A 26,474-nucleotide genomic window follows, 5' to 3' on the forward strand; every position below is an offset into this window, starting at 1 on the left:
TTTCCTCCTGAAAAAGGCTTAAGACGAGTACACATTAACGTCCTCCCCTCCGCCATCTTTGCGCTCCGCCCCGCCGCTTCCTCCGGGTCAGTTTCGCGCCAAATTGTCCCGCAAGCAAAATGGAGCCCGGAAGGAGGGTATCCCGACGTCCTGCGCCCTGCAGCCAATCCCCTTCAGCAGTTTCTTTGGAGGCGGGACCCTCAGGCGCAGAGCGGCCCAATCGCTGGCCTCGGGGTCTCGGCGAACCAATGAGGGCGCAGCTGCCGCGGCGTCCAAACGCTGCATCTGGTTTTTCCCGCGAAACGCTGCAGTGGACTGTGGGGGCTCTTGTGTCTGCGGTTCCGGGGAGCGCGGGAAGGCAGAGGTGAGGCTGGCGGAGCTGGGGAGTGGGCCCCTCGGAGCCAGCCCCCCCCGGGAGACGGCCGGCGTCTGCATTTGGGGCGCAGTAGGGCTGGACAGGGGTATCTCATGGGAGAGCTTTGGTCGAGGTCTGGGAGGCGGAACAGGGCTCACGTCTGCCTTGCATTCGGAGCCGAGGACCTGCGTGTCGGAGGGGACGCCGCACGCCCCCATCTGCCCTTCAGTCTCCTCCATCTCCTTGTTCCGCGTCAGGTGCAGTCATGTCGGGCTTCGACGACCCCGGCATTTTCTACAGTGACAGCTTCGGGGGCGACAACGCGGCCGATGAGGGGCAGGCCCGCAAATCGCAGCTGCAGAGGCGCTTTAAGGAGTTCCTGCGGCAGTACCGGGTGGGCACCGACCGTACCGGCTTCACTTTCAAGTACAGGTGCGTGCCGGAGCGGGACAAGAGAGGAGATGCGGTCCCAGCGGTGCTACGTTCCACTCGCTGGGGCCCGCACCCTCGTGGCGTTTGGTTTTGTACATTTCATATCTGAAGTTAACTTTTGAGTGAGTCACCTGGGCCCTTTGGTTCTTTTCCCAGGATTTGCTTTTATTCATCTGTTTCTTACAGTCCTTCTATGTTATGCCTGCAATACTTTGTGAAGCGAGTTATCTTCAGTTCTCTGGAGATGGTAGTTATGCTTTACCTTACTTGCGCACTCATTCATTCCTTCCACTCAGTCAGCTTCTATTGACTGAGCACCTGCTGCATGCCAGCCACTGTTCTAGGTGGTGAGCTGCAGCACTGAATGAGCTGGGCAAAGCCCCTGCTCCTAGTCATTATACAATGGTGACATCCCACCAAATCCTGTAGGCCCTTAAATGCAGACAGCATGGATTTGCAGGTCCAAACTTGGGCCTGATGCATTATTAGCTCAGTGACTTCCAAGTGACAGTCTCTCTGAGCCTCAGTTTCTTCATCAGTAAAATGGGCATAGCCACTCCTGCTTCTATTTATTCATGCACCAGCTGACACTGACCATCTGTGTGCCAAACCCTAGGGTACAAAGATGAAAAGATTCATACTACTTGCCCTCGAGGAGCTTTTGAATCAGTGGGACTGAGGCATAGGCATGTCCACGTAAATTACAAGGTGATGATTGCCTCAAAGGAGGAGTGTACAAGAGGAGTTAGGGGAGGCTTCTGGTGATCTAGAGCTGAGAGAAGAGTATCTGGTGTGGAAGGCATTTCTGATAGCAGGAGGTGCATGCATGGGCAGTATGGGGTGGCCTCTTACAACAAGGGGCTCTCAGAGCCAGACTGGCTGTTTATGTGGCTCTGGACATAAGGTAGAAAGGGATGAGGCTGAGGAGGTCAGTGGCCCCCAAAAGTGTTTTGGGGATAATAGTCTCACGGGATGCTCTTAAAAAGAGTCTGGTGGTTGATAAGACAGGCATGGTCTCTGCTGCCTTTCATTGCCAGGTTCCAGCTGTGTGCCTTGTTAGTATCTGAGAGAGGGTTAAAGGCTCCAGGGAGTCCAGTGAAAGGACTGGTTTGCAGTGAGAGTCTCCCAGACTTGTGTGTGAACTTTGAACTGTTCTTTGATAATGACTTGGACTGCTTCCATGGAGCTTGCTTTGAAAGATGCTTCTGTGGAGGGGGGAGCAGATGGTTTGCTGGGTTATAGCAGATCCACCTGGAGCTCAATGTGTTTGGGAAGCTAGTGGTGTAGGCAGACTCAGGGTGTGGGTGCGCCTCTGCCAGTATTGCCTTCTCTAATCTGTGCCTGTCCCTGCACCTACTCCAGGGATGAACTCAAGCGGCATTATAACCTGGGGGAGTACTGGATCGAGGTGGAGATGGAGGACCTGGCCAGCTTCGACGAGGAGCTGGCTGACTACTTGTACAAGCAGCCAGCCGAACACTTGCAGCTGGTGAGTGGGACCCCTGCCCCGGAACCCTTGCCCTGGAACTCCCAGGGCTGGCCCCGCTGTGGTCACTCACAGCCTGTCCCCTCCCCATCTCCAGCTGGAAGAAGCTGCCAAGGAGGTGGCTGATGAGGTGACCCGGCCGCGGCCTGCTGGTGACGAGGTACTCCAGGACATCCAGGTCATGCTCAAGTCGGATGCCAGCCCGTCCAGCATCCGTAGCCTGAAGGTGGGTCCTCTCGGAGGGTGGCGGTGGTGGCTGTGTGCGTGGAGGGGTTTTGGAGAGAGACCTGAGTGCCAGCTGTGCGACCCTGAGCAACTCATTCAACTTTTCTGAGCCTGTTTCTGCCTCTGGAAAATTAGCTCCTTGGACAAATGTTGGCTGAGCTCCTTCTGTGGGCAGGACATGAGTTGGGTCCTGGAGGAGCAGTAGTGAACTCAAGGACAAGCTTCTTTCCCTGGGAGACTGGATAAATGGTTAACATCACCACAATAACTGTAGGTGACTGTGAGAGCAATGGGAGAAATTGGAAAGTGATGAGAACGCATAGGGCCCCTCTGGAAAAGATAGAGAAGGCTGCTTTCCAGAGGGGACATCCGAGTGGAGACCTGTGGGTGAGAACGAGCAGCGTGCAAACAGCTGGGAGGGCACACGGGGTGGGGAGAGGAGGGCAGGGCATAGCTAGTGTAAAGCTTGCAAGGTGAGGGGCCAGGGCGTGTACCAGGCTGAGGGAAGGACACTCAGTGTGACTGGAGAGTGATGGGGCCACGGGAAAGCTGGGTAGGGCCAGTCTGCCACCCAGCAAACACTTTCTGAGTGGCTGCCTCACACCAGATGCTGGGTTCGACTTTCACTGTAGACGGTAGGTTCCTGGTTCTGTGGAGCTTATAGTGAGAGAAACAGACAAGGAGCACTTGAGCTGGTTTCAGGTCCCAGGACATGAGCCACGAAGAAGAAGAAACGGGATCAACGTGAGGGGCTGGGTGGCGGTTGGAGAAGGCTTCTCTGAAGCAGTGGTGTTGGCACGAGTCTGAGGGATGTATGACCCTGTGACAGCTCAAGGGGGGAGTGTTCCGGGCTCAAGGAAAGGCATGTGCAAAGGCACTGGGGTGGGGAGAGCAGCCATTCCAAGGGCCAGACATGGGGCAGATGGCAGCTGCTGTGGCTGGACCCCAGGGAGTAAGGGCAGGGGAGAGGAGCGGAGGGAGCGAGTGGAGAGCCAGATGGCCAGGGCCTTAGCTGCTATGGAAAGGAGTTCGGATTGAGAGCTACGTAGGAGGATGGGCTGATTCCGACTTTAAAAGCTTCCTCTGGCTGCCAAGTGAAAGGAGAATTTATAAAGCGGGCAGGAGTGGGACCCAGGGGAGTTTCCTGAGGAGGACATGAGGGTCGAACGTTGATTTTTCTGTCAGAAGGTGGTTGTGAGAAGCAGATGCAAGGATGCGCGCGCCTGTGCCTGGTGAGCTCTGGGCCCAGGTTGTGCCACCAAAAGGCCACGCACTGGCTTTTGCTGCAGCCCTCATGTCCCGCTGCGCAGTTCAGGTCCCCACCAGACCTTCCTTGGTTGGCACCGTGGCACGTCTGTTACAGGAGCAGGGCCAGGCTGCGGGCTCGTGAAGCTGTGGCGTGAGCTAGCTTTGTGTCTGTGCGCTGCACCAGCCTAGGGGGGTGAGGGGGGAGGCGCAGGCGGGCCCGCACTTGAAACGAAACCGAGCATCATGTCTGCCTGTCCATGGAGGCGGATTTGGGCTTGTTTTGTGGGGCAGCTGTTCCCTCAGAAAAGCAAACCTCAGCCCCACTTGAACAGATTTCCTCTTCTCAGCCCCATTGGAAAACCCAGTGACTGGCCTGCTTGGGTGGGCGTTCTGTGGCAGAGGAGAAGCCCTCTCTAGAAGGATCACTCGTCAGGGTGGCCTCGGGGCTGAGGCAGCCCCAGTCCTTTACAATCCTGGGGGCTCAGATCCCTGCACTCTATAGAGTGTTTTCCAGAAGCAAGCTCTGAGGTGGGTGTCAGCAGTTCTGGGGTCCCCTGGGCACGTGTGCCCCTGGTCTCAATCACCAGAGAGGGTCAGCCTCCTTCCTTCTCCCCTCTCCACCCCCCTGGCTTCAGAGGGGGCATCAGCTGGAACCCATAGCCTACCTGCCTGTCCCAGAACACCTGCTGAAAATAGGAAGAAAAGATGATGATAAAAGGAACTTTTCTTGTTTTATTTTGCTTTTTATTATAAAAATATCACACACAAAAGTAGTGAGAGGGGCATCCCTGATGGCCCAGTGACTAAGACTCTGCTTCCAATGCAGGGGACCGGGCTTCAATCCCTGATCAGGAAACTAGATCCCACATGCTGCAATTAAATATATATATATATACACAAACACACATATATTTATGTATATATACACTAAGTGCCACAATTAAGACCAGGCACTACCAAATAAATAAATATATATATTTTAAAGAGTAGCGAGAATAGTGTAATGACCCCATCTGCCTCCATCTGGGTTTAACAGCTGTTAATATTTTGCCTTACTTCCTTTCTCCTTTTTTCTGCTGAAGGATTTTAAAGTAAATCACAGACATGGCACTTTATGCCTAAATACTTGAGCAGACATTAGAATAGAAGAGATTCTTGATGCGTGATCTCGGGGTCCCTGGCTCCCCTCACCCAGCCCCCTCCCTGCGGCTCTGTTGCAGTCGGACACAATGTCACACCTGGTGAAGATCCCGGGCATCGTGATCGCAGCCTCGGGGGTCCGCGCCAAGGCCACCCGCATCTCCATCCAGTGTCGCAGCTGCCACAGCACGCTCACCAACATCGCCATGCGCCCCGGCCTGGAGGGCTATGCCCTGCCCCGGAAGTGCAACACGTGAGTGGGCTTCGCGGGCCCTGTGGCACCCTGGGGGGTGACGGGGAGATGTCTGAGCAGAGGTGTAAAGGATGAGGAGGAAGCCCTGCAGCCGGGAGGGGCTGGCGCCGCGGCGTGCCCTATGGGCGTAGGCCCAAGCGGACGTCCTGGATCCTGGGGTTGAGAACAGGGTGGTGTCCCCCTGCCCCTCTGTGGTGGTGAGTTCTGTCCCTCCAGGGAACCCAGGCAGCTGTGCAGGGGGCTGGGGTGGGGAGTCCACCTGGAATCTTTAAACCCTGGCTCGCTGGGGCAGGTCTGGGGCAGAGACCCAGGAACATGCCAGGCTCCTTGGTTTACATGTGGCCTATGGCTGGTTGCCTGTGGCCTCGTGGCCCACAGACAGAAAATATGTGTCTCTGGCTTCTTTCAGAACATGATTGCAGACCCTGATCTTCAGGGCCCTCACCCTTTCTGGCTGCTGGTTCCCCTGTGCTTCCTAATCTCAGGCTTAGCCACACTTCTCTTTTCTACACTTAATTCCTTTTTGATCTGGGTTTTTGAGTACCCTGAGTGCAGAGGACATGCAGATGTGTGTTTCCACTGAACCCCAGACTCCAGTCTGGCTGCCTGCCAGACACCCCCATGTGGCTGTCTAACACGGGTTAATGGGAGAGGCAGGTTCCAAGCAGGCCTCCCCAACCCTAACCCCATATATTCCACCCGCCGAGCTGCCGTCCTCTAGCACCTTCCCTGAGCTTTTCCTGGAGACCCTGAACTTGCCACTGGCCAGGCTTGTCGCTGACTTGTATGATGGGTTCCCTGGGCTTGGGGCTCTGGGGGTAGCTCTGGTGACTCTTTTCTCCTCTCTTCTTACAGGGATCAGGCTGGGCGCCCCAAGTGTCCACTGGACCCGTACTTCATCATGCCAGACAAGTGCAAGTGCGTGGACTTCCAGACCCTGAAGCTGCAGGAGCTGCCGGACGCCGTGCCGCACGGGGAGATGCCCCGGCACATGCAGCTCTACTGTGACCGGTGAGCGGGCCCCTGGCTGTGCCACCGACACGGGATCAGGGCTGTGAGCAGGCTGGCTGGCCATGCCTCCCGCCCCTGAGTCAGGGGCCATATGTGGACCCCGAGTGCAGTAGGGAGCAGGGAACAGGGCTAATTATGGAAACTTGCTCTGTGCCTGGTGCTTCCTCCAGGCTTTTCTTCCCCTCGTCTCCAGTATTCTGCAGGGGCGGGTCAGTCTCACGTGTGACCAGCTCCCTGAGTGGAGGGGTCTGGCTTCTGCTGCCTGCATTCTTCCTGCAGAGTCTCCCTGGTGCTCTTAGAACCAGGAGGCCTGAGGTGGCACAGCTGGTCGGCCAACGGCAGGGTGGGGAGGACCCTCTTCCCAGGCTGAGGCCCACCCTGGGCTTTCTGTTAAGATTCTTTTTGGATGTTTCTGGGTAATCGGAAAGTGTGGAGAGGGTGCTGGGCTGGCCTGGTCCCCTTCCAGAGACCTCGGAGGATGGCGTGGAGATATGGACAGGGCTTCTTCGCCTGGGCTCACGCACCCTGATACCTCAAGCAGGTAGTCTGTGCAGTCGCTTTTCGGACGAGGGGATCCACAGGTTGTTGCTCCTTCAGGGACAGTGGAAGGTGTAGAGGTCAGACTGCTGAGCAGGTGACGTGAGCTCACTGAGCCTCAGTCTCCTCACCAGGAAAATGGGGACAGTGACGGGCCTTAATCTCTCATCACTGCTGGGAGATTTAAAGTAGAAAATGCACGTGAAGTGTTTACTACAGTTCCTTCATACAGATTAAGTATTTGGTGTTAGATTACTTGTGCAGTCTGGGGTTAGATTTAAAGCTGAAGAAGTGGGATCTGGGAAGAGAGGAGTCCCAGAATGTTAACAGTGACAGTGAGGGTCCTATAGGAATGGGACTCTATTTTGCCTAATGCCCTTCTGGGTCTGGTACCTCACTTGATCCCACAGTAACCCAGCAGGTCAGATCACTTCATCAAAGCCCTCCAGGGTCAGAGAGGTGCAGTGACTTCTTTGAGGTCACACGGCTTGTAAGTGGCAGGGTATGAATACGTGCCCCAGCATCCTGTCCACGTGGCATTGGAGCACAGTTCTGGCCGGAGGGCCTTGGAGACTTCCTTGTTGCAGTATTTTTTTTTCTTAAAGAGGAGATTAAAATCCAGGTGCAAAATGACTTGCCTGAGCTTCGTGGAGCTGTGAAGAGGCAAAAATGGGGAGTGGCCGTTGCAGGGAGGCTGGGAGGGCATCAGGAGGAAGGCTTCCCCTGCGATGGCTGAGGGGAGCCTTGCAGTGCTTCTGACAGCAGGCCAGGTGGACATGGGGAACCTGAGGAGCTGGGGGTGGGCCTTCTGACCCTACCCAGTCAGGCCGCTGCCATGACCAAGGATTGTCCTCCTCCCAGCAGCTATGCCGTCCAAACGTGGGCTGGGTCGTGGTGAGAGGGTGAGAACCCTGGGGCAGAGTGGCGGCTAGAGCCAGATCAGCTCGTGAATTCTCCTGTAGAGATGCTGAGGTGAACAGCGAGCGTGACGGGATGGTGGGAGCCAGGGACTCCTGCCCCCACCAGACTCACCTTCTTCCTCCTTCCTCCCCACCCTCCTCTTAGGTACCTGTGTGACAAGGTCGTCCCTGGGAACAGGGTCACCATCATGGGCATCTACTCCATCAAGAAGTTTGGCCTGACCTCCAACAGGGGCCGCGACAGAGTGGGTGTGGGCATCCGGAGTGCCTACATCCGGGTCTTGGGCATCCAGGTGGACACAGATGGCTCTGGTGAGTGGGCTTTGGGCCAACTCCCCTTGTCCCTCCCCAGGCCTCTCCTACTCCCCCTGTCTACACCCCCGCCCCTACACTCTGTTCCGCACGGCAGCCAGGGAGAGCAGTGCTTTCATAACCAAAGATACCTGTCACTGCCCTCAGCAAGGTAGAAGACATCCTGGTGGTCTCTGAGGGCCCCTCTGATCTGGCCTCTACTCCTCACCTCCCTTCCAGGTCCTCCCCTTGCTCACTGGAGCCTGCAGCACACAGGCCCAGCCCTCAGGCGAGAGGTGGGGTCTGTCTGTGCTCAGACTGATGCTTATGCTGCCAGGCTCTGAGGGCCTTGCCCACTGGGAGGCCCGGGGCTGGGAGGGTGGGCCCTCATGCACCCGTGCCCCCTCTGCCCTCCCAGGCCGCACCTTTGCTGGTGCCATGACCCCGCAGGAGGAGGAGGAGTTCCGGCGGCTGGCCGCCCTCCCCAACATCTACGAGCTCATCTCCAAGAGCATTGCCCCCTCCATCTTCGGGGGCACCGACATGAAGAAGGCCATCGCCTGCCTGCTCTTCGGGGGCTCCCGAAAGAGGTGGGGGTCCAAGCCTTCCCAGGTCCAGGGAGAGGACGGGTGACTTGCCCACAGCAGGGCAGCTGTTGGATGGGTAGGACGGGAATACTCTTTCCATCTGCCCGGGACCTTCAGTCCCGCCTCCTACTCTCAGGCACTCTTCCCACCTCCCAGGGTTGCTGTCAGCTGGTGGGGGGCCGATCCATGCCCTCCCTGCAGAGCAGTCCCCCCGACCCTGGGTTGGTGGGGCAATTTGGGGGACCTGGCAGATGTAGTAGAGAGAGCTCTGGGCGTGGAGTCTGGAGACCGGGGATTAAATCTCTGATAACTACTTACTTACTGTGCAATTTTAGGCAAGAGACACCACCCCTTTGTACCCAGATGTCCATATAAATACAACAGATGGAAGCCTAACACTCAGGGGACATTGTGTGTCCTTTTGAGATTCTGAAACAGTAGAGATAAAGAGAGTGATAATGTTACTGGCAGCTACCAGTTACTGAGTTCTTATCATGTGCCAGACAGTCTTCTGAATGTTTTCATATATTTGCAACCCAGTTCTCAAGTTAGCCCTATGAGAAAGCTATGGTTGAGCCCATTTCATAGATGAGGAAACTGAGGCATAGAGCATTAAAGAGACTGCTAACAGGCACGTGTCCTGGCCTGGAGCCTGCCCTCTTGGTGTCTGCTCCACGGTACCACCAGCAGCACGCTGGCAGGTCCCATCTCTCCAGCTGGGGCATGTGTTTATCAGATGCTGTCTGTGTGTGCCCGAGCCCAGCTCTTGGTGTCATTTTCCTTTGACCCTCCCCTTCCTGGGTGGCAGGTCACCGCAGAGGAGGCTAGGAGATAGAGCTGGCTAGGAATGTGGCTCTCAGGCCAGAGCCCCCACCTCCCACCTACTCCAGGGCTCATGACGTGGTGGGATGGGAGTGATAGCCAGACCGCTGTGACCAGCCAGCCCTCGCTGGATTCTCCTCTTGCTCACCTGGCCTTCCTGCCCATCTCCCCAGGCTCCCAGATGGCCTCACTCGCCGAGGAGACATCAACCTGTTGATGCTGGGGGACCCGGGGACAGCCAAGTCCCAGCTGCTGAAGTTCGTGGAGAAGTGCTCACCCATTGGGGTGAGTGTCCCGGATGACCTCTGCCTGCCCTGGCTTCCCCACAGGGATAAAGCTGCAGGAGGGGCCACAGGGGAGAGAGTGTCCGGTCAGCCGGGTCCCCTGTGTGGTGATCAGCACATCTGGGGGATCGGAGTGGGGTGAGGATGGCTGTGTGGTCTCATGGGGGGAAGCGTGGCCTCTGGGTAGACGTGGGGTGGGTCAGGTGTCCTCTGGCAGTGCTGCCCGGTGGAGACACGTGGACTCTAGCTGTGAGCCTCGAGGAGTGTACATTTCCTAGTAGCCTCTTAGAAAAGCAAAAGGAAGCGGTGATGGGCTTCCCAGATGGCTCAGTGGTCAAGAATCGCCCTGCTAATGCAGGAGACACAGGTTCTATTCCTGGGTTGGAGAGATCCCCTGGAGAAGGAAATGGCAAACCACTCCAGTATTGACTGGGAAATTCCATGCACAGAGAACCCTGGTGGGCTACAGTCTGTGGGCTTGCAAAAGAGTTGGACATGACTGAGCTTACAAAGGAGAAGGCAATGGCACCCCACTCTAGTACTCTTGCCTGGAAAATCCCATGGATGGAGGAGCCTGGTGGGCTGCAGTCCATGGGGTCACTAAGAGTCAGACACGACTGAGCGACTTCACTTTCACTTTTCACTTTCATGCATTGGAGAAGGAAATGGCAACCCACTCCAGTGTTCTTGCCTGGAGAATCCCAGGGACGGGGGAGCCTGTTGGGCTGCCGTCTATGCGGTCGCAGAGAGTCAGACATGACTGAAGCGACTTAGCAGCAGCAGCAGAGCTTACAAGTACACAATCTTAATTCTGTTTAAGCTGGGTAAAATGTTATTATTTCAGCATGTGGTTTAAATAAGAGAACCTGAATAAGGTACCTTGTATTCTTTTTAGCACTAACTTTGAAATTCCTGTGTATTTCATACACTTAAGCACACCTTGCTTTGGACTTGCCACAGTTCAAAGGCCCCTTGGCAGCATGTAGTTCTCAGGTCTCTACAAAGATGATGGGACTCAGGGTGGGGAAGCTTTTCGGAGAGTCCGGAGTTCACCTTACTGGGAGAGTGTCACTTCTCTCAGCCTCAGTTTACTGCTCAGTGAGCCCAGCTCCTGGAGGCTGATTCATGAGACAGTCGGGCTCAGGTGAGTGATGGATATGAACAGCCCTGGGGAGAGCCTCCAGGCCAGCTGGGGCTGGTGGCCCCCCATCAGAGGAGGAACGCTGAGATTGTCTGTGCTCTGCACCCCGCTGTGATGTGTGACCCTGGGCGAGCTCCAGCTCTGGAGGCCCCTTGACTCACCGGGGTCAGAGCCTGGGGGGCTGTGTTGGGCCCTGACCCTCCCGTGGCCCTCCCCCAGGTGTACACGTCTGGGAAAGGCAGCAGCGCCGCCGGGCTGACAGCCTCGGTGATGAGGGACCCCTCGTCCCGGAACTTCATCATGGAGGGCGGGGCCATGGTCCTGGCCGACGGAGGTGTCGTCTGTATTGATGAGTTTGACAAGGTGAGCCTGGCAGGGCGAGGGGGTGGCTCAGTGCTGGTGGCACCTGGTGGCCGTGGGCTGGGGGCGTGAATGGCAGAAACCCCCTTGGATGACGTAGAGACCTCCCATCACTATAGGGGCATAACTAAAGCTCTCCGAGCCTAGAGAGTGGGGAGACAAGAGCCAAGCCTGCACGTTACCCGTGTGACTAGAGGTGACCTGGTTCCTGCCGTTGGCTGGCACGGAGCAGGGACTTAGGAACAGTAGCTCCTGTAGGGTGTCCTGCTCCCGCTGCACCCCAGCCCCCTCACCTGGAGCTGGTGGACATTCCTCTCTTGCACACAGATGCGAGAGGATGACCGTGTGGCAATTCATGAGGCCATGGAGCAGCAGACCATCTCTATCGCCAAGGTGAGCACCCTCCCTGGGGCCCACTCACCACAGAGCAACCTGGCCCAGCCATGCCCCGGGCGCTGGGAGGGCTGGGCCCGGGCCCCACCCTCAGGCTGTCCTGAGCGTCCGGCCTCTGTTGACTGCAGCAGTGGTCCTGGAATCGTGTGTGTGTGTGTGTGAGTGTGACCTGAGAAGGCTGTGAGCCCGAGTTCTCATTTCTCTCCTCTGCTGCCCCCATACTCCCCTCTCAGGCTGGCATCACCACCACCCTCAACTCCCGCTGCTCCGTCTTGGCTGCTGCCAACTCGGTGTTCGGCCGCTGGGATGAGACAAAGGGGGAGGACAACATCGACTTCATGCCCACCATCCTGTCCCGCTTCGACATGATCTTCATCGTCAAGGACGAGCACAATGAGGAGAGGGATGTGGTGCGTAGGGCGCCGGGCTCCTCCCAGGCCTGCAGGTCTCGGGCGGAGGAAGGGTGGGCAGACTAGGGGCTTCAAGGGTCCAGAGTCCTGGCTACCAGATCAGCCTGTCAGTGGCCCCCAAGGAGGTGGGTTGCAGACTCCAGAAACACTGCACTGGGGGCTCCTGGTCCGGCCTCTCCTGTGGACCACATGTGGTTTGATTTGGGGTCTCTCATTCCCTGGGCGTCGTTCCTTTGTATGTGGAACAAGGGGGTTGACCCTTGATTGCAAGTATTAGAACCCCAGTTCCGTTTAGTCTTTCTGGAGGAACTCAAGAGAAGGGCTTGTGTTACAGGCAAGCCTGGAGATGCAGGGCCCAGCTGGGTCTGGTCTCAGGGTTGTCTGCCTCTGCCTCGGCCTCCCTGGGTGGAGTTTTGTTCTCCGGCAGCCTCGCCCCGCCTCAGGGCAGCAGGGAGGGCCCTGGGAGCTCTGGATGTTGTTTTACCAGCTGACAGCCCCCAAGGAAAGAAGGGCCACCTCCTCTCCACTGGTTCTAGCCCTGGGAGCCCTCCCTCTCTTCCTGCTCCAGCTCTGTGTTGGGACCTGGCTCGGAAAGGCCTGTGGGCTGACCCTGGGTCCCCTCTGCCTCCCAGATGCTGGCCAAACACGTCATCACGCTGCATGTGAGCGCATTGACACAGGCCCAGGCCGTGGAGGGCGAGATTGACCTGGCCAAGCTGAAGAAGTTCATCGCCTACTGCCGCGCGTGAGTCGCAGACGCTGGCCCCCGGGCGTGGGGTTGCCAGTCTTCCCTGGTTGGGGAGATCCCTTTCAGGATACCTGAGATGAGCCCTTAGGGTTTAGCTCTGCTTCTTCCTCCCACTACAGTCACCCACTCCGTGGCTCTTGGCCTCAAGCTTCCCCGTTTCTAAAATGAGGGTGGAGGGTTTAGATGGTCTTGAAGGCACCCTTGACTCTGATGTGTGGGGATGCGTTGTGGACATGGTCTCTGGTAGCGCCTGCCCCCACTGTGTGGCCTTAGGCAAATCAGCTGACCTCTGAGCCTCGCTTTCCTGGGGTGGTTGTGCCCTCAGGTTTTTCTAAGAATCACACAAGATGACTCATGAGCTCTTGGCACGGCCCTGTGCCGAATAAACACTTAGTGAACAGCAGATGCAGCCTTAAATATTGTTGTTCTCACAGACTGCCAGCGATGGTAGTCATACATATAGTGATTATTCTGTGCCAGGTGTTATTCTGAGCATTTTTAAAAATTTTTTAAAACTTGGGTAGCGCTGCACAGCTTGCAAGATCTCAGTTCCTTGACCAGGGATTGAACCTGGGCCCTAATAGTGAAAGCACTGAATCCTAACCATTAGACCGCCAGGAAACTCTGATTACTATATATACATAAGTGAACTTTATCCCTCTCCCCAAACCTGTGAGGTTGGCGAATTGTTATCCCATTTTACAGATGGGGAAGCTGAGGCGAGGAAAGGTTAAGTAACTTGTCTAAGTTTGCAGGCAGGAGCTAGTGGAGCCAGGATTTGAACCCAGGTGCCTGGCTCCACAGGCTGTGCTTTTGGCTCCTGTACCAAGGTTCTGGACACGCACCTCCGCTGTCTCTTACTGGAGCTAAAACCCGGGGTGGAGGGCTCTTGGAGTACCTTTCTGATGGGAGGTGAAGTCCTGCATCTGGATTGGTGCCTCCTCACCGCTTTTGTCCCAGTGCCCTAGTGCCCAGTGGTACCGGGGTCTTCGTCATGGTTCTGAGCTCTTCACGGCCCCACCCTTGGAGGCTTGGGCCATTGTGTGTGAGTCTGAGAGCCCTGAATTTTTGTTCTCCCTTGATGCCAGGTCCCAGGGGGCCTTGGGGAGTTTCCTCCCTCCCTCTGGGCTCGGTCACTCAGTCATGTCTAACTCTGAGACCCCACGGACAGTAGCTCTCCAGGTTCCTCTGTCCATGGGATTCCCCAGGCAAGAATACTGGAGTGGGTTGCCATGCCCTCCTCCAGGGGATCTTCCCAACCCAGGGGTCGAGCCCAGGTCTCCTGCATTGCAGGCAGATTCTTTACCATTTGAGCCACCAGGGAAGCCCTGGAGTAGGTGATCTGAGGTTCCCCTAAACCAGTGACTGTCAGTTGGCTTGGGGCGGGGCTGTGGGGTGGAGGGGATAGAGTGCAGGTGGATCTGACCAAATGTCCCCCGCTGCAACCCTTCCAGCCCCTCACCCCCTAGTCTGGCATGCTTCTAGCCCCTGGACAGCAGTCACCAGGAGCCTCTCGTGGGTGTCATTGCACATCTCACCCCTGAATGTGTTGGGGGGAAGCACCGCTGTGAGCCTGCCATCTGGTGGGCCCAGAAACTGTGTCTGCAAGCCAGCAGAGGCTGGCCAGGGTGGGTACCCCAAGATTCCTTCCCACTCTCATGGCAGCTGCTCTCCCCAACCCCTGTCCTGCAGGAAGTGTGGCCCCCGGCTATCAGCAGAGGCCGCAGAGAAGCTGAAGAATCGGTATATCATCATGCGGAGCGGGGCCCGTCAGCACGAGAGGGACAGCGACCGGCGCTCCAGTATCCCCATCACCGTCCGGTGAGCGGGCTGGGTGGGCTGATGCGTGGCCTCGGCTTACAGGGCATGGTGTGCCCTGCAAGTCTGGGGCTGGGACCCACTGCTGACCACTGGTGCTGGCCATGATCAGGCTGCTGGGCAGGGACCACTCCTTTAGGAGTGAAAACAGTGGCCTCCCTAATTATCCGTATCTTTTGCTTTGTTTACTGTTGGGAAAATCTGGAAGCCTCTCTTCTGAATTCTGTCTAGCTTCCCCCATTTTAGGGAAGCCTGAGGGTGAGGGAAGGTCCAGGGATGGAGTCAGGAGACCTGGTCCTTGCCTCCTGCCCACCGTGTGACGGCTGAGAGATTGCTTTCCTTTTCTGGGCCTCAGTTGTCTTAGTTGTTAACTCTCTTCACTGTGGTGAGTTTATCCAATTGAGTGACTAAGAGCTTAAACCTACCTCATTTGAATCCTGCTTCCGGCACTGATTAGATAGAAGTGGGTTTTGCTCTATATAATGGAAGGTCCAAATAAAGTCACTTAAGTAAATTGGGAGTTTATTTCCACCTTAGGTGAAAATGTTTGAAGGCAGGTAGTCTAGGATCGTGTGATGGTTCTTCAGTCATCAGCAGCAATTTGCGCTCCTTCAGGCTCACCTTTATTCTCATTGTCCAGTGTGGCTGCTCGAACTCCAGTCATTACCCCTGCATTCCAGGTGGCAGGAGAGGGAGGAAAAGAAGTGCCTTTTTTTTAAGGACACTTCCTAAAGTTCCCATAAAACGTTTGGACATAAAACATACTGGCCACATCTTAGTCACACAGACATACCTGGATGCAATGGAGACTGGGAAATGTCTTGTAGCTGGGTACCATGTGCTGGAATAGAAGCTGGGGTTCTGTTACTAAGAGAGATAGATCACGGGGACCACCAGCAGCCTTCGCTGTGAAGGGGCTGGACAGAAGAGGGACGATGGACTGAGTGCACCCTGGCGTCCCGTTGCTCCCACACAGGCAGCTGGAGGCCATCGTGCGCATCGCCGAGGCCCTCAGCAAGATGAAGCTGCAGCCTTTCGCCACAGAGGCAGACGTGGAGGAGGCGCTGAGGCTCTTCCAGGTGTCCACGCTGGACGCCGCCTTGTCTGGCACCCTGTCAGGTGAGCAGGTGTGGGGAGACAGGCCGGGTGGTCCGTGGACTCTGGGTGGGGCTCATGCTGGATGCCTGCTGTGCTGATTGCTTCTCTGCACTTGCTGAGGTCTCTGTGCTTCCTCCTGCGAAGAAGCCACCCCCCACTCCCCGTCCCCACCCCCACCAGCCATTTTGTTCCAAGATGGGAAAAACAGCCTCTGGAGACCCTGGAGCACAATCTTCTTAGGCCCAGTCCATTATTAAGGCTCACAGTTTTATCATTGGTTAAGAACAGCACTCACCAGCCCTGTTGAGTTGTAACCGTTTGAGCGCTTCCGACGGTCTTCCCCTGTTTTACTTACAGCCGCCCCCAGAAGCCAGGTTGGGTGCTTAGTCCTTCCCCTGTTAGAGATGAGAAAACTGACACCGAGAGAGGCCTGTTCACAGTGCCCAAGGTTGGTCGCCGTTCTCCCAGCTAGAGTGCAGGTCTCCTGACCCTGAGTCCAGCGTGGGTCAGGCTGCCATCAGTCCTGCCGCCTGCTTCAGGCTAAGCCTCTGAGCGGACTTCCCAGAGCGTTAGCTCTGTGCCAGGCTCCCCTGGGACGAATGTGTTCCCTTGCCAGCAGACAGGGCTTAGTGTCTGCCGGGCTATTTTAGGTGCCAGGAGGGCAGGAGCAAGCAGATCTCTTGAGTTCCACCTTGCAAGGCCCCCTTTCTCCTGGGGAAACACACCAGAGGCAGACATGCCAAACTCAGGGAGCCGGGAGTGCAGAGGGGAGAACTCCAGCAGGTCAGGCGTGTTGGAGAGGGGCGGGGCTGTGTCCCCGTCGGGTGGCCCAGGATGGGCTCTCAGGAGGTGGCAGGAAGCAGGGATGGGCATGAGTAGACACCTGGCTCCCTGGAGTGTGGGGATGGGCCCCTGGGTAGAGGAAGGGCTGAGTGGCAAGACCCCAGGGACAACAGGTTCAAGGGCCAGTGTGGCTGGAGCCGGGGAAGTGGGTAGGGGCTGATTGCCTCTGCCCTCCCCCTGGTGATGACGACTCAATCTCTGCCCTGGAGGGGCTTCCTGTCCCCTGAGATATTTGGTTATGGGGGGCTCCCTCGGATGTTTGAGGGCACAGAGTGGGTATGATTTGGGGTGGGTAATTAGAGTTGGGCTTTGCAGGCTATATAAGAGTTTGCCTCATGAACTCATTTCAACTTGAAGTCCCTCTCAGCGGCTTCTCCCCTCCCACCTCGCCCCTCTCTGTAGCTGAAACACCAAGGCGTCTGCAGGCCTGGGTCAACAGAGGAGACCCCCTTCCAGCAGTTGTCGGAAATCAGGAGCTGCTTGCCAGGGCTGCTTGGGGTGCCTCGCTGATGTGGTCTCAGGACAGCCTGCATGCTCCTGGGTCACTGCGGGTCCCCTCTAGCTTTGCATTCTGATGTAGCCGCCTCCAGGAAGTCTTCCTGACTTGTCTAGCCACCTGGGGCCCAGGTGCTGTCCTCAGCTCGAGGCCCTCCTCACAGCCTTCCAGTGGCTGCTCCACTCACCAGAATCAGGAAAACTTGGGCTGTGCCCTCTAGCCTGTGGGACCTGGCCCCCATGTGGCCCCCACTCTGGCCCTGTCCCTGGCCCTACGACTAGATTTTGAATGAAGTGGGCATGTTTCCCACCTCTGAATCTTTGCACCTGCTGTTCCCTCTGCCTGCAGCATCCTTCTGCTCATGCCTGCCCTGTCCTTGACTCCAGGCCTCTGTCCGTCGTCTCGCTCAGGCCTTGGCTGTCCCCAGGCTCCCCCTCTGTCTTCCTCTCATGTTCTCTTCGGGGACTGGCTGGCTCTTCCCCGCTGTGGGCAGACTGAGGTCCCCACCCGCTGACCCGCCTCCCTCCTCGCACCCACAGGGGTGGAAGGCTTCACCAGCCAGGAGGACCAGGAGCTGCTGAGCCGCATCGAGAAGCAGCTCAAGCGCCGCTTTGCCATCGGCTCCCAGGTGTCTGAGCACAGCATCATCCAGGACTTCACCAAGCAGGTGGGCCTCCAGGGCCGGGTTCCCACCCACCCTGTACCGTGCCCTGCGCTCAGCAGGCAGGCTTGGGGTGGGGTAGGGGTGGCTGTTTCTAGGCCCAGGCCTGTCCCCAGCGCTCTCCCTTTGCGACTTTCTCTGTCGCATTAAAGGGAGAGGACAGGGGTCTGAGGTTCTGCTGGGACCTCCCAGGCTCCCCCAGCCCTTTGTCTCTCCCTTCCCCTCCTTCCCTGCCCTTTGTGGGGTTGGGGGTGCAGAACCAGAGGGTGAGCCTTCCAGCCCGCTGGGGACAGAGCTCTTGATCCCATAGATGGTGGAAGGGCCTTAGCCTTCTAGAATCTGTGGGGAACTTGTCACCATCTTTGAAGTCACATGGACAGTCTAGTTTCTGGGCTCAGCTCCCTTTCGTGTATGTCATCTCCTCTTCATCTTTAGGGCAGTTTATGTGGTAGGTGGTACCCCACCCATTCGAAGGGTGAGCAGACCAAGACTTGGAGGAGTTCGGGGATGTCAGGAGTGGTAAAGAATCCGCCTACCAGTGCAGGGAGACTCAGGAGACCTCGGTTCAATCCCTGGGATGGGAAGAGCCCCTGGAGGAGGAAATGGCAACCCACTCCAGTATTGCTGGGAAATCCCATGGACAGAGGAGCCTGCTGGGCTCCAGTCCATGGAGCAAGTAGTAAGTGACTTAGCCTCTCTGTGCCTTCGTTTCCTCCCCTGTAAAATGTAAAGTGATCACGTACCAGCTGCTCGGGGATGTTGAGGGGTGGAATGAGTTTAAGTACGTGAAGATTTAGAACAAAGCTTGGTAGGTAGTAGGTGCCTAGGACAGGCAAGCCCGTTTAGAATGCAAAGTGGTAGGTTGTGAAGGCTGGAAAGTCCCATGAGCAGGGGGTGCCTGGGCTCCTGAACCGTGGGGTGTCTGGGGGCACGCCTCTCACCCTGCCCTGTGTCCCGCAGAAATACCCGGAGCACGCCATCCACAAGGTCCTGCAGCTCATGCTGCGGCGGGGCGAGATCCAACACCGCATGCAGCGCAAGGTCCTCTACCGCCTCAAGTGAGCCTGCAGTTGCCGCCGCCACCGCCTCCAGCCACCCTCGCACTCTGGACGGAGGGACCCCACCGCCCCCTGCCTCACCGCCTCTGGTGTCTGCCCTGGCTGCAGATCCAGGAAATGTGCTTTTGGAAATTTATAGAAGTAATAAAGACATGGTGTGTTTGTGGATATCTGTGGGCTTCTGCACCGGGTTGCAAGGACAGGCTTTGGAGCCTGGCAGACCTGGGTTTCTGACTTGCCTGTGCCCCTTGGGCTCTGGGCAGGGCGCGTGCTATGTGCGCTGGTAAGAATCAGCAAGACCCAGAGTATAAGGGTGCTTACGAGAGCCCGAAGCTGCTCCCCAGCAGCTAATGTGTGGTTAGGAGCTATGGTTCTGCATCAGATTCACTGAACTGTTCTGCACCTCAGTTTCTTCATCTGTACATGGGGGTGAGTTCCAAGGGATGTGTTTAGGAGAAGAGTGAACGTCCAGAAGGAACCAGGCAGTGTGCTGAGATTGATCCAGGCATTTGGATCCAGGTACCTGGATTCCCACCGGGCCTTAGAACAAAGTAGGTAAGAGTACTGGGATTCCGTTCTAGGCTGGCTCTCTCCCGGTGGGCCACCTCAGACTGTGTGACCCTGAGTGGGATGCCTGACTTCTGTGGGCCTGAGACTTTTCTTAAGCCATTGAAGTTGTATTTTATCTTTTGAATTTTGGCTGTGCTGGGTCTTTGTTGCAGTATGCATGCTTAGTTGCCCTGTGGCACGTGGAATCTTAGTTTCCAAACCGGGGGATTGAACTGTGTTCCCTGTATTGCAAGGTGGACTCTTAACCGCCAGACCACCAGGGATGTGTGTGTGTGTTTGTTTTTGACGTTTCATTTTCTTGGTCTAGTTAGCATCCACCACACGTAATTACAGGATTTGTGTTCTTGTCACGAGAAATTTAAAGATCTATCCTCTTGGCAGCTTTCACATGCCCAGTGTATCTCATAACTGCAGTCACTATGCCATACGTTACATTTGCGTGATGTAATGTATTGTGTGCCTGGAGGTTTGTGCCTTGTAACCCCCTTCACCCGTGTGTGGCTCCTGCCGGCACTTACCTGCCTCAGCCCGCGGACCATCTCACCTCTTCTGTGTCTCTATGAGCTTGGTATTTTTTGATCCCACATATATCTACAGTCTTGCAGTATTACTTTCTGCATCTTGCTTAGTTTGCCTAATATAATGCCCTCAAGGTCCATCCATGGCACACGTTGCAGGATCTCATTTTTTAATGGCTGGATAGTATTCCGCTGTATGTATGTATGACATTTTTATTGTTCTGTTGATGAGACCTGGTGTACTGTAGATAATGCTGAAAGGAAAATGGGGGTGCAGATACCTTTTTAAATTACTGTACCATATTTTCTTCAGATAAATACCCAGAAGTATCTGTCTGTGGGATTATACAGTAATTCTGTCTTTGCCTTCTGAGGAGCCTCCATACTCTTCCCCTTAGTGCCTGTCCCAGTTTACCTTCGCACCAGCGGCGTGCAAGCGTCCCCTCGTTCCCGCGTCTTCACCAGCACTGTTTGTTGTGTTTTTGCTGATAGCCCTCTGACAGGTGTGAGCTGGTATCATTGTAGTATTGACTTGCATTTCCCTGATGATCGGTGATATTGAACAGCTTTTCTGGACCTGTTGGCCATCTGTATGTCTTTTGGGCAGGTGCTTATTCAGATCTACCGATCTTTTAATTGGATTGTTGGGGGTTTTTATTTTTTGCTGTTGTATGAGTTCCGTATGTACTTTGGATATTAGCTCTTTATCAGATATGACTTGTATGTTTTCTCCTGTTCCATAGGCTGCCTTTGTTCATTTTGTTGATTGTTTTCTCTGCTGTACAGAAGCTTTTCAGTGATGTTGTCCCATTTGTTCTTTTTTTTTTTTTTGCTTTGGGTATCAAATTCAAAAAATTATCACTGAGACGGATGTCAAGGAGCTCACTGCCTGTGTTTTCATCTAGGAATTTTATGGTTTCAGTCTTAACGTTTAAGCCATTAATCCATTGCATTAATTTTTGTGTAAGGTGTAAGACAGTGCCCCAGTTTCTTTCTTTTGCATGGGGCTGCCCAGTCTTTGCCACACCATCTATTGAAAGAGACTGTCCTTTCCCTATTGTGTATTCTTGGCTCCTTTGTTGTAAGTCATTTGACCATGGATAAGTGGGTTATTTCTGGGCTAGCTGTTCTGTTCCATTGATCTACGTGCACCTGAGTTTTATCACTAAATGGAGGTTGTAGGAGTCATCACCGTGAGCTTTGAGGTTTGAGTAGTAGAAAGCACTAGTAATAGTAATATTTGAGAAAATCAGCAATGCCATTTTTTTGCTCATTATTTTGCTTAATTTTGAAATGACAATTTGAGTATATTTTGTTTTTAAAAAGTTAGAATTCACAGAATTAACAAATCAATTCATTCGCTCGGTTGTGACCCCATGGACTGCAGCACACCAGGCTTCCCTGTCCTTCACTATCTCTTGGAGTTACTCAAACTCATGTCCGTTGAGTCGGTGATGCCATCCAACCATCTCATCCTTTCCCCCTTCTCTTGCCCTCAATCTTTTCCAGCATCAGTGTCTTTTCCAACGAGTTGGCTCTTCGCATCAGGTGGCCAAAGTACTGGAGTTTCAGCTTCAGCATCAGTTCTTCCAATGTATATTCAGGGTTGATTTCCTTTAGGATTGACTGGTTTGATCTTGCTGGCCATGGGACTCTCGGGAGTCTTCTCCAGCACCAGAATTCAAAAGTATCAATTCTTTGACATTCAGCCTTCTTTCTGGTCCAACTCATCCGTACATGACTTCTGGAAAAACCATAGCTTTTGACTGTGTAAGGTATTTGATATTGAAAATACATTTGGAAATAGAAAAAAACTCAAAGCGTGAATTTACCAATATACATTAAACATCTTATTCTAATAAATTATTGAAGTGTTTAAAAATAACTACCATGTAAAAAGGAAGACAGTCATGAGAAATTCAAAGATGATTTGCTTTTCCTAAAAACATCAACAGGAAGACTTGATGCCTCATTGTGCTCATTGTTGAATCACAAGTGTATTTTTGTGCAACAGTCTCCTGCTGCTTAAAGCTGTTTGCGACAGATGATGCTGTTCCAGGAAATGGAGAGGTCGAGGGACTAAGTCAACTTTGCTGACTCACCCATGTTCAAAGCCCATTCCTGCTTGGATAATTGGAGGAGCACCTTTCTCACAGCTCTCTGTTGTCTTGTCTGGATGCTGACCTTCTTGAGAGCATCTGAGCACTTCCGTTTCCTCTTAGCCTTTCATCTTGTTCAGGCGGAGACTGCTTCATCCATCGCAGGACCCAGCCTTCCATTCCTTTGTTGGAGGAGCGTCGAGCATTAGTACTGCAGCAGGGCTGGTCTGCATGTCTAGGAGGTGGAGAGGGAGCTTTCTCCTGGGAATGTGCTCCCCAAGGTCTCAGCCAGTGAGGGTTAGTGCCCAAACCCATGGAGACTAGAAAAGGAATTTTTCCAAGTCCTTCACCCACATTTGAAGCTGGGGTGCGCTCGCTCCCCTAGCAGTCGTAGCTGCTGTTACAGATGGGGAAACAGGCTCAGAGAGGCAGGGTCAGTGAGCGAGGGTGGGGTCAGCATCTAAACCCAGCTGGGCTCTGAGCCCGCCTGCCACGCCGACTTCACTTCAGCCTGGCAGAGGTGTCTGTCCAGGGGAAAGTCCACCGCCAGCCATGGTCACAATACCCCAGGGGCAGACGGCACTGCTGTGACAGGCCTGGCACAGAGGGACCAAATGGGGGTGCCACTAGTGTGGCTCTGGCTGCTGGGGCAGGAGTGGGGCTCATGCTGAGGATGTGAGCAGGACCGGCTGGGAGCTGGGAGCACCCAGGCTGGGAGACACGCAGGGCTGGGCCCAGGGTCTTGGTGAAAACCGAGAAGGGTCCTAACACACGTTCCATTCCATCCTCAGCTGCTCCCTCTCCTGAGCCCTCACTGCTCTCAGATCTCCCTCCCCTTGTCCAAAGAGAGCCGTCCTGCGGACCTCTTCCTCCACTGGGCAAGTCCCGTAATCTCTCACCTGTAAAATGGAGGCAACAGTGGTCCTCCCCTGCTGTGGGGACTCGCTGAGATGCCAGATGTCCGTCAGGCCCGTGCCTGGCACAGAGGAGGGGATCCCAGGAGAGGCTGGGCGTCTGGTTTTCTCTGCCTCATGGCTTCTGTATTGTCTCCACCTCTTCCTACCCAGAATGGCCCAGCTCCTCTCCTAGTGCCCTTGTCCCCCGATCCATCCCTGGCTTCTGTGGGTCTTGGAACTTTGGTTTCCACTCAGAGAACTACCCTGTACCCTCATCTCCAGTCCGAAATCCTGGAGAAAGCATGAGTGAGGAGAGAGCAGAGGAGGGTCTGTGATTCAGCATCTCTGTCCAGGGGTTTGGAAATTTACATCATTGCAATTGTCCTAAGTCAGATATGGTTTAATCAGCCCCATAGTGGGGCCGCCCCAGTGGCTCAGGCGGTAAAGAATCTGCCTGCAGTGTAGGAGACGGGTTCGATCCCTGGGTCGGGAAGATCCCCTGGAGATGGGAGTGGCTACCCACTCCAGTATTCTTCACTGGAGAATTCCATGGACAGAGGAGCCTGGCGGGCTACAGTCCATGGGTCGCAAACAGCTGGCCATGACTGAGCACACACATACTCGCAGTGGCACCTTCTCCATGTGATCTTCCCTTGTTAGTTCACACACACTGAATCAAAAGTTTCACAGTGCAGATGTGCTAAGACCTGTTTTGTAAAGGAAAATGCAGTGAAGTTTATATCAGTCTGGCTTTTTATTCATTCGAAATGAACACAGTCCACACTTGAGATGTGTTATTTTAGAGAAGTGCTTGCAAATAGCAGCCTAAAACCCATTCTCTAAGAAATAAAATCTCAAAAAATACTGGATTTTAAAAGACGCAGGGGACAAGCATTCTACCTCTAGCTCATGAAAGGAGTCTATATTTTTGCATGCCGTTGTTCAGCTGCTAAGTTGTGTCCAATTCTTTGCCACCCCATTGACTGCAGCACACCAGGCTTCCCTGTCCTTCACTATCTCCTGGAGCTTGCTCAAAGTCATGTCCATTGAGTTGGTTATGCCATCCAACCATCTCATCCTCTGTCACCCACTTCTCCTGGCCTCAATCTTTCCCAGCATCAGGGTTTTTTCCAGTGAGTCAGCTCTTTGTGTCAGGTTTCCAAAGTATGGGAGTTTCAGCTTCAGCGTCAGTCCTTCCAATGTATTCAGGGTTGATTTCCTTAAGGATTGACTGGCTTGATCTCCTTGCTGACCAAGGGCCTCTCAAGAGCCTTGTCCACAGTTTGAAAACATCAATTCTTCAGCGCTCAGCCTTCTTCCTGGTCTAATTCTCCCATACATGACTACTGGAAAAACCATAGCTTTGAGTATACAGACCTTTTTGGCAAAGCGATGTCTCTACTTTGGATGCCATAACAACTTTTATGGTAGTTGTTTTATTGCTAAGTCATATCCAACTCTATATAAAATATAACAACTTTTATATATGAACTTAAACACATACATACGTCAGTTTTGTATTTGATAATGAATGATGTAAATGGAAACTTCATGTCTGGATGAGCCAGAGTAGACATTTGTTTAATCATGGTCTGGCCAAAGAGTACATTAAAAGGCTTTCTAATACAACTTTTGATAGAATATAGATTAAAAAGAAGGGCTTCTCTTGTAGCTCAGTCGGTAAAGAATCTGCCTGCAGTGCAGGAGACCCGGGTTCAATTCCTGGGTCAGGGAGATCCCCTGGAGAAGGAAATGGCAACCCACTCCAGTATTCTTGCCTGGAAAATCCCACGAACAGAGGAACCTGGCAAGCTATAGTCCACAAGGTCGCAAGAGTTGGGTACAACTTAGTGACTAAACCACCACCAGATCAAAAAGAACCATTTTTCACTTAAAATATGAGGCAATAAAGGCATAGTTTTGAAAAGCATGGACTCGGAGCCAGGCGGCCTGGTCTCCAGTCCCAGCTCTGCCACTTTCTAGCTCATGACCTTGGGCCACTTAACTACCCTCTCTGAGCCTTGATTTTCCCACCTGGCAAATGCGGATGATACTGTCTCCTCAGGAGAGATGTGGGGATTCCATGGGTTAGCATTTATAAAACACACCGGATTGTGCCTGGTACACCAGAAGTGTTCAGGATGTGGGCTAATACTGTATAAAACAAACATTTCAAAGTGGGTTCCAAGTGCGTGGCACATATTACTGTTCATGAATCAAAAAATAAGCGCTAAGGGATACACTTTCGCCCACCACACAGTGCGGGGTTGTTAGGTGGGGCGGGGAGGGTTGGAGGGATGGGTAAAACCGAGGGAAAATGAAGACAGACTGTTTTGCCCACAGAGTGGGTTTTTGCAGATGCTAAGGCAGGATGGTGCCAGGTAAGGACATCTTAGGGACCTGAGATGAGGGAAGAAGGAAAGGCATTCAGCATAGAGAGAGGACTCAGCAGTCAGAAATGTGTGGCATTGGGATTGAGGGGAGCCAAAGCCCCTGTCCCAGCAGCTTAGGTTCACAGAGGACATCTAGAGACAGGCCCTAGGGGTTACTGGGAGCACGCTTCTTTTGAGGTCCATGATCTTCTGGGGTTTTCCTTTGCCCTGTGCTGTTCCCTGGCAGTTTGTGTGAAGATTGAATCTAGTTCCCCAACACAGTGCTTGTTGAATGAATGAACGGTAATGCCCCTTACTTACTGAGCGCTGCTGTGTGCTAGGCACTCACATTCTATGAGCTGATCCTCCCTGAGGCCCTGTGAACTTGTACTTTATTACCTTCATAGGTGAGGAAACCAAGCACAGAGGGGTTAAGTAACTCCCTCAAGGTCACACAGCTAAAGAGTGGTAGCAGTGGAATCAAAATGAGGATTCTCATGTACAGTGGAGCTACCTGATACGTCTATCAGACAAAAGATTGATGTTTTACTGTCCATATCGTCTCAAGACCTCTGAGACCTTTGCTGGGATCTCTTCTCTAACAGGCCTCTGCGGCCCCAGAAAGGACTTCGTCCTGGGGCACGGACCAAGTGGGAGGCCTGGGCCCAGGATGGACCTCAGAAGCTGGAAGGGCAGGCGAAGCTGCTCACTGGAAGGCCTGAATGTTCAGTTTGCCCTCTGGGGAGACCCCTCCTGGGTGTGTTCAGGAATTTGGGGTGGGTAGGTAGGGGGTGGCGATGCCAGCTTCCTCACTGCTGTGGGAAGGGTGCTCACAGCCAGACCTCCGCTCCCAGAGAGCCCTGAGGGCAGGGGGTCTGGCTGGAGCTGGGCCAGGTGGCTAGTGAAATCTTCGCCTGAAGATGCAGATTGGTAATGGGGGGATGGAGTTCAGATGCTATCAGGAGGGTGAACCCCAACTCAGGCAGAAGCCAGGCAGAGGCAGAGAGACAGAGAAGGAGCCCACATCCTAAACTGGTCGGAAAAGCTTCTGTGCTGGCGGTGACTGCTCCAGCCCAAACCCTGCCCAGAAACTGAGGGCTGCCATGAGGATTAGCAGGTTAACACACACAAAACACTTAGCTCCTGGCACAGAGTAAAACTTGTTAAATGTTCATAGACATACAGGAACCAAGGTGCATTGGCTCCTGCTAACAGATGGGCTGTGTTGTGGGGTAGCAAGCTCCCTGTCTCTGTAGGCAATCAAGCACCCATTGAACAATGGGCTTGTTCTTCCAAATTTGGGGTCTAGGATTCTCCCAGGCTACTTGCTAATCAGAGCTTACTATGCACCAGGGACTCACACCCACTAATTACATATGTTACTTTTTCCCCTCTCTCATGC

General features: G+C 54.2%; 1 protein-coding gene across 1 annotated transcript; it reads left to right on the plus strand.

Moving 5' to 3' along the window:
* The first annotated feature begins 297 nt into the window (after window positions 1-297).
* On the plus strand, window positions 298-18,785 carry MCM5 (minichromosome maintenance complex component 5). Its single transcript, NM_001075290.2, has 17 exons — window positions 298-364; window positions 613-787; window positions 2,150-2,276; window positions 2,371-2,499; window positions 4,967-5,139; window positions 5,995-6,150; window positions 7,753-7,919; window positions 8,317-8,488; window positions 9,481-9,592; window positions 10,952-11,095; window positions 11,420-11,485; window positions 11,719-11,895; window positions 12,528-12,640; window positions 14,336-14,464; window positions 15,438-15,580; window positions 17,438-17,565; window positions 18,520-18,785. Exons 2-17 carry the CDS (start codon window positions 621-623, stop codon window positions 18,619-18,621), a joined length of 2,205 nt encoding a protein of 734 aa, NP_001068758.2. The 5' UTR covers window positions 298-364; window positions 613-620; the 3' UTR covers window positions 18,622-18,785.
* The last annotated feature ends 7,689 nt before the right edge of the window (window positions 18,786-26,474 follow it).

Source organism: Bos taurus, chromosome 5 (genome assembly GCF_002263795.3).
Source record: "Bos taurus isolate L1 Dominette 01449 registration number 42190680 breed Hereford chromosome 5, ARS-UCD2.0, whole genome shotgun sequence".
Classification (NCBI taxonomy): Eukaryota; Metazoa; Chordata; class Mammalia; order Artiodactyla; family Bovidae; genus Bos; species Bos taurus.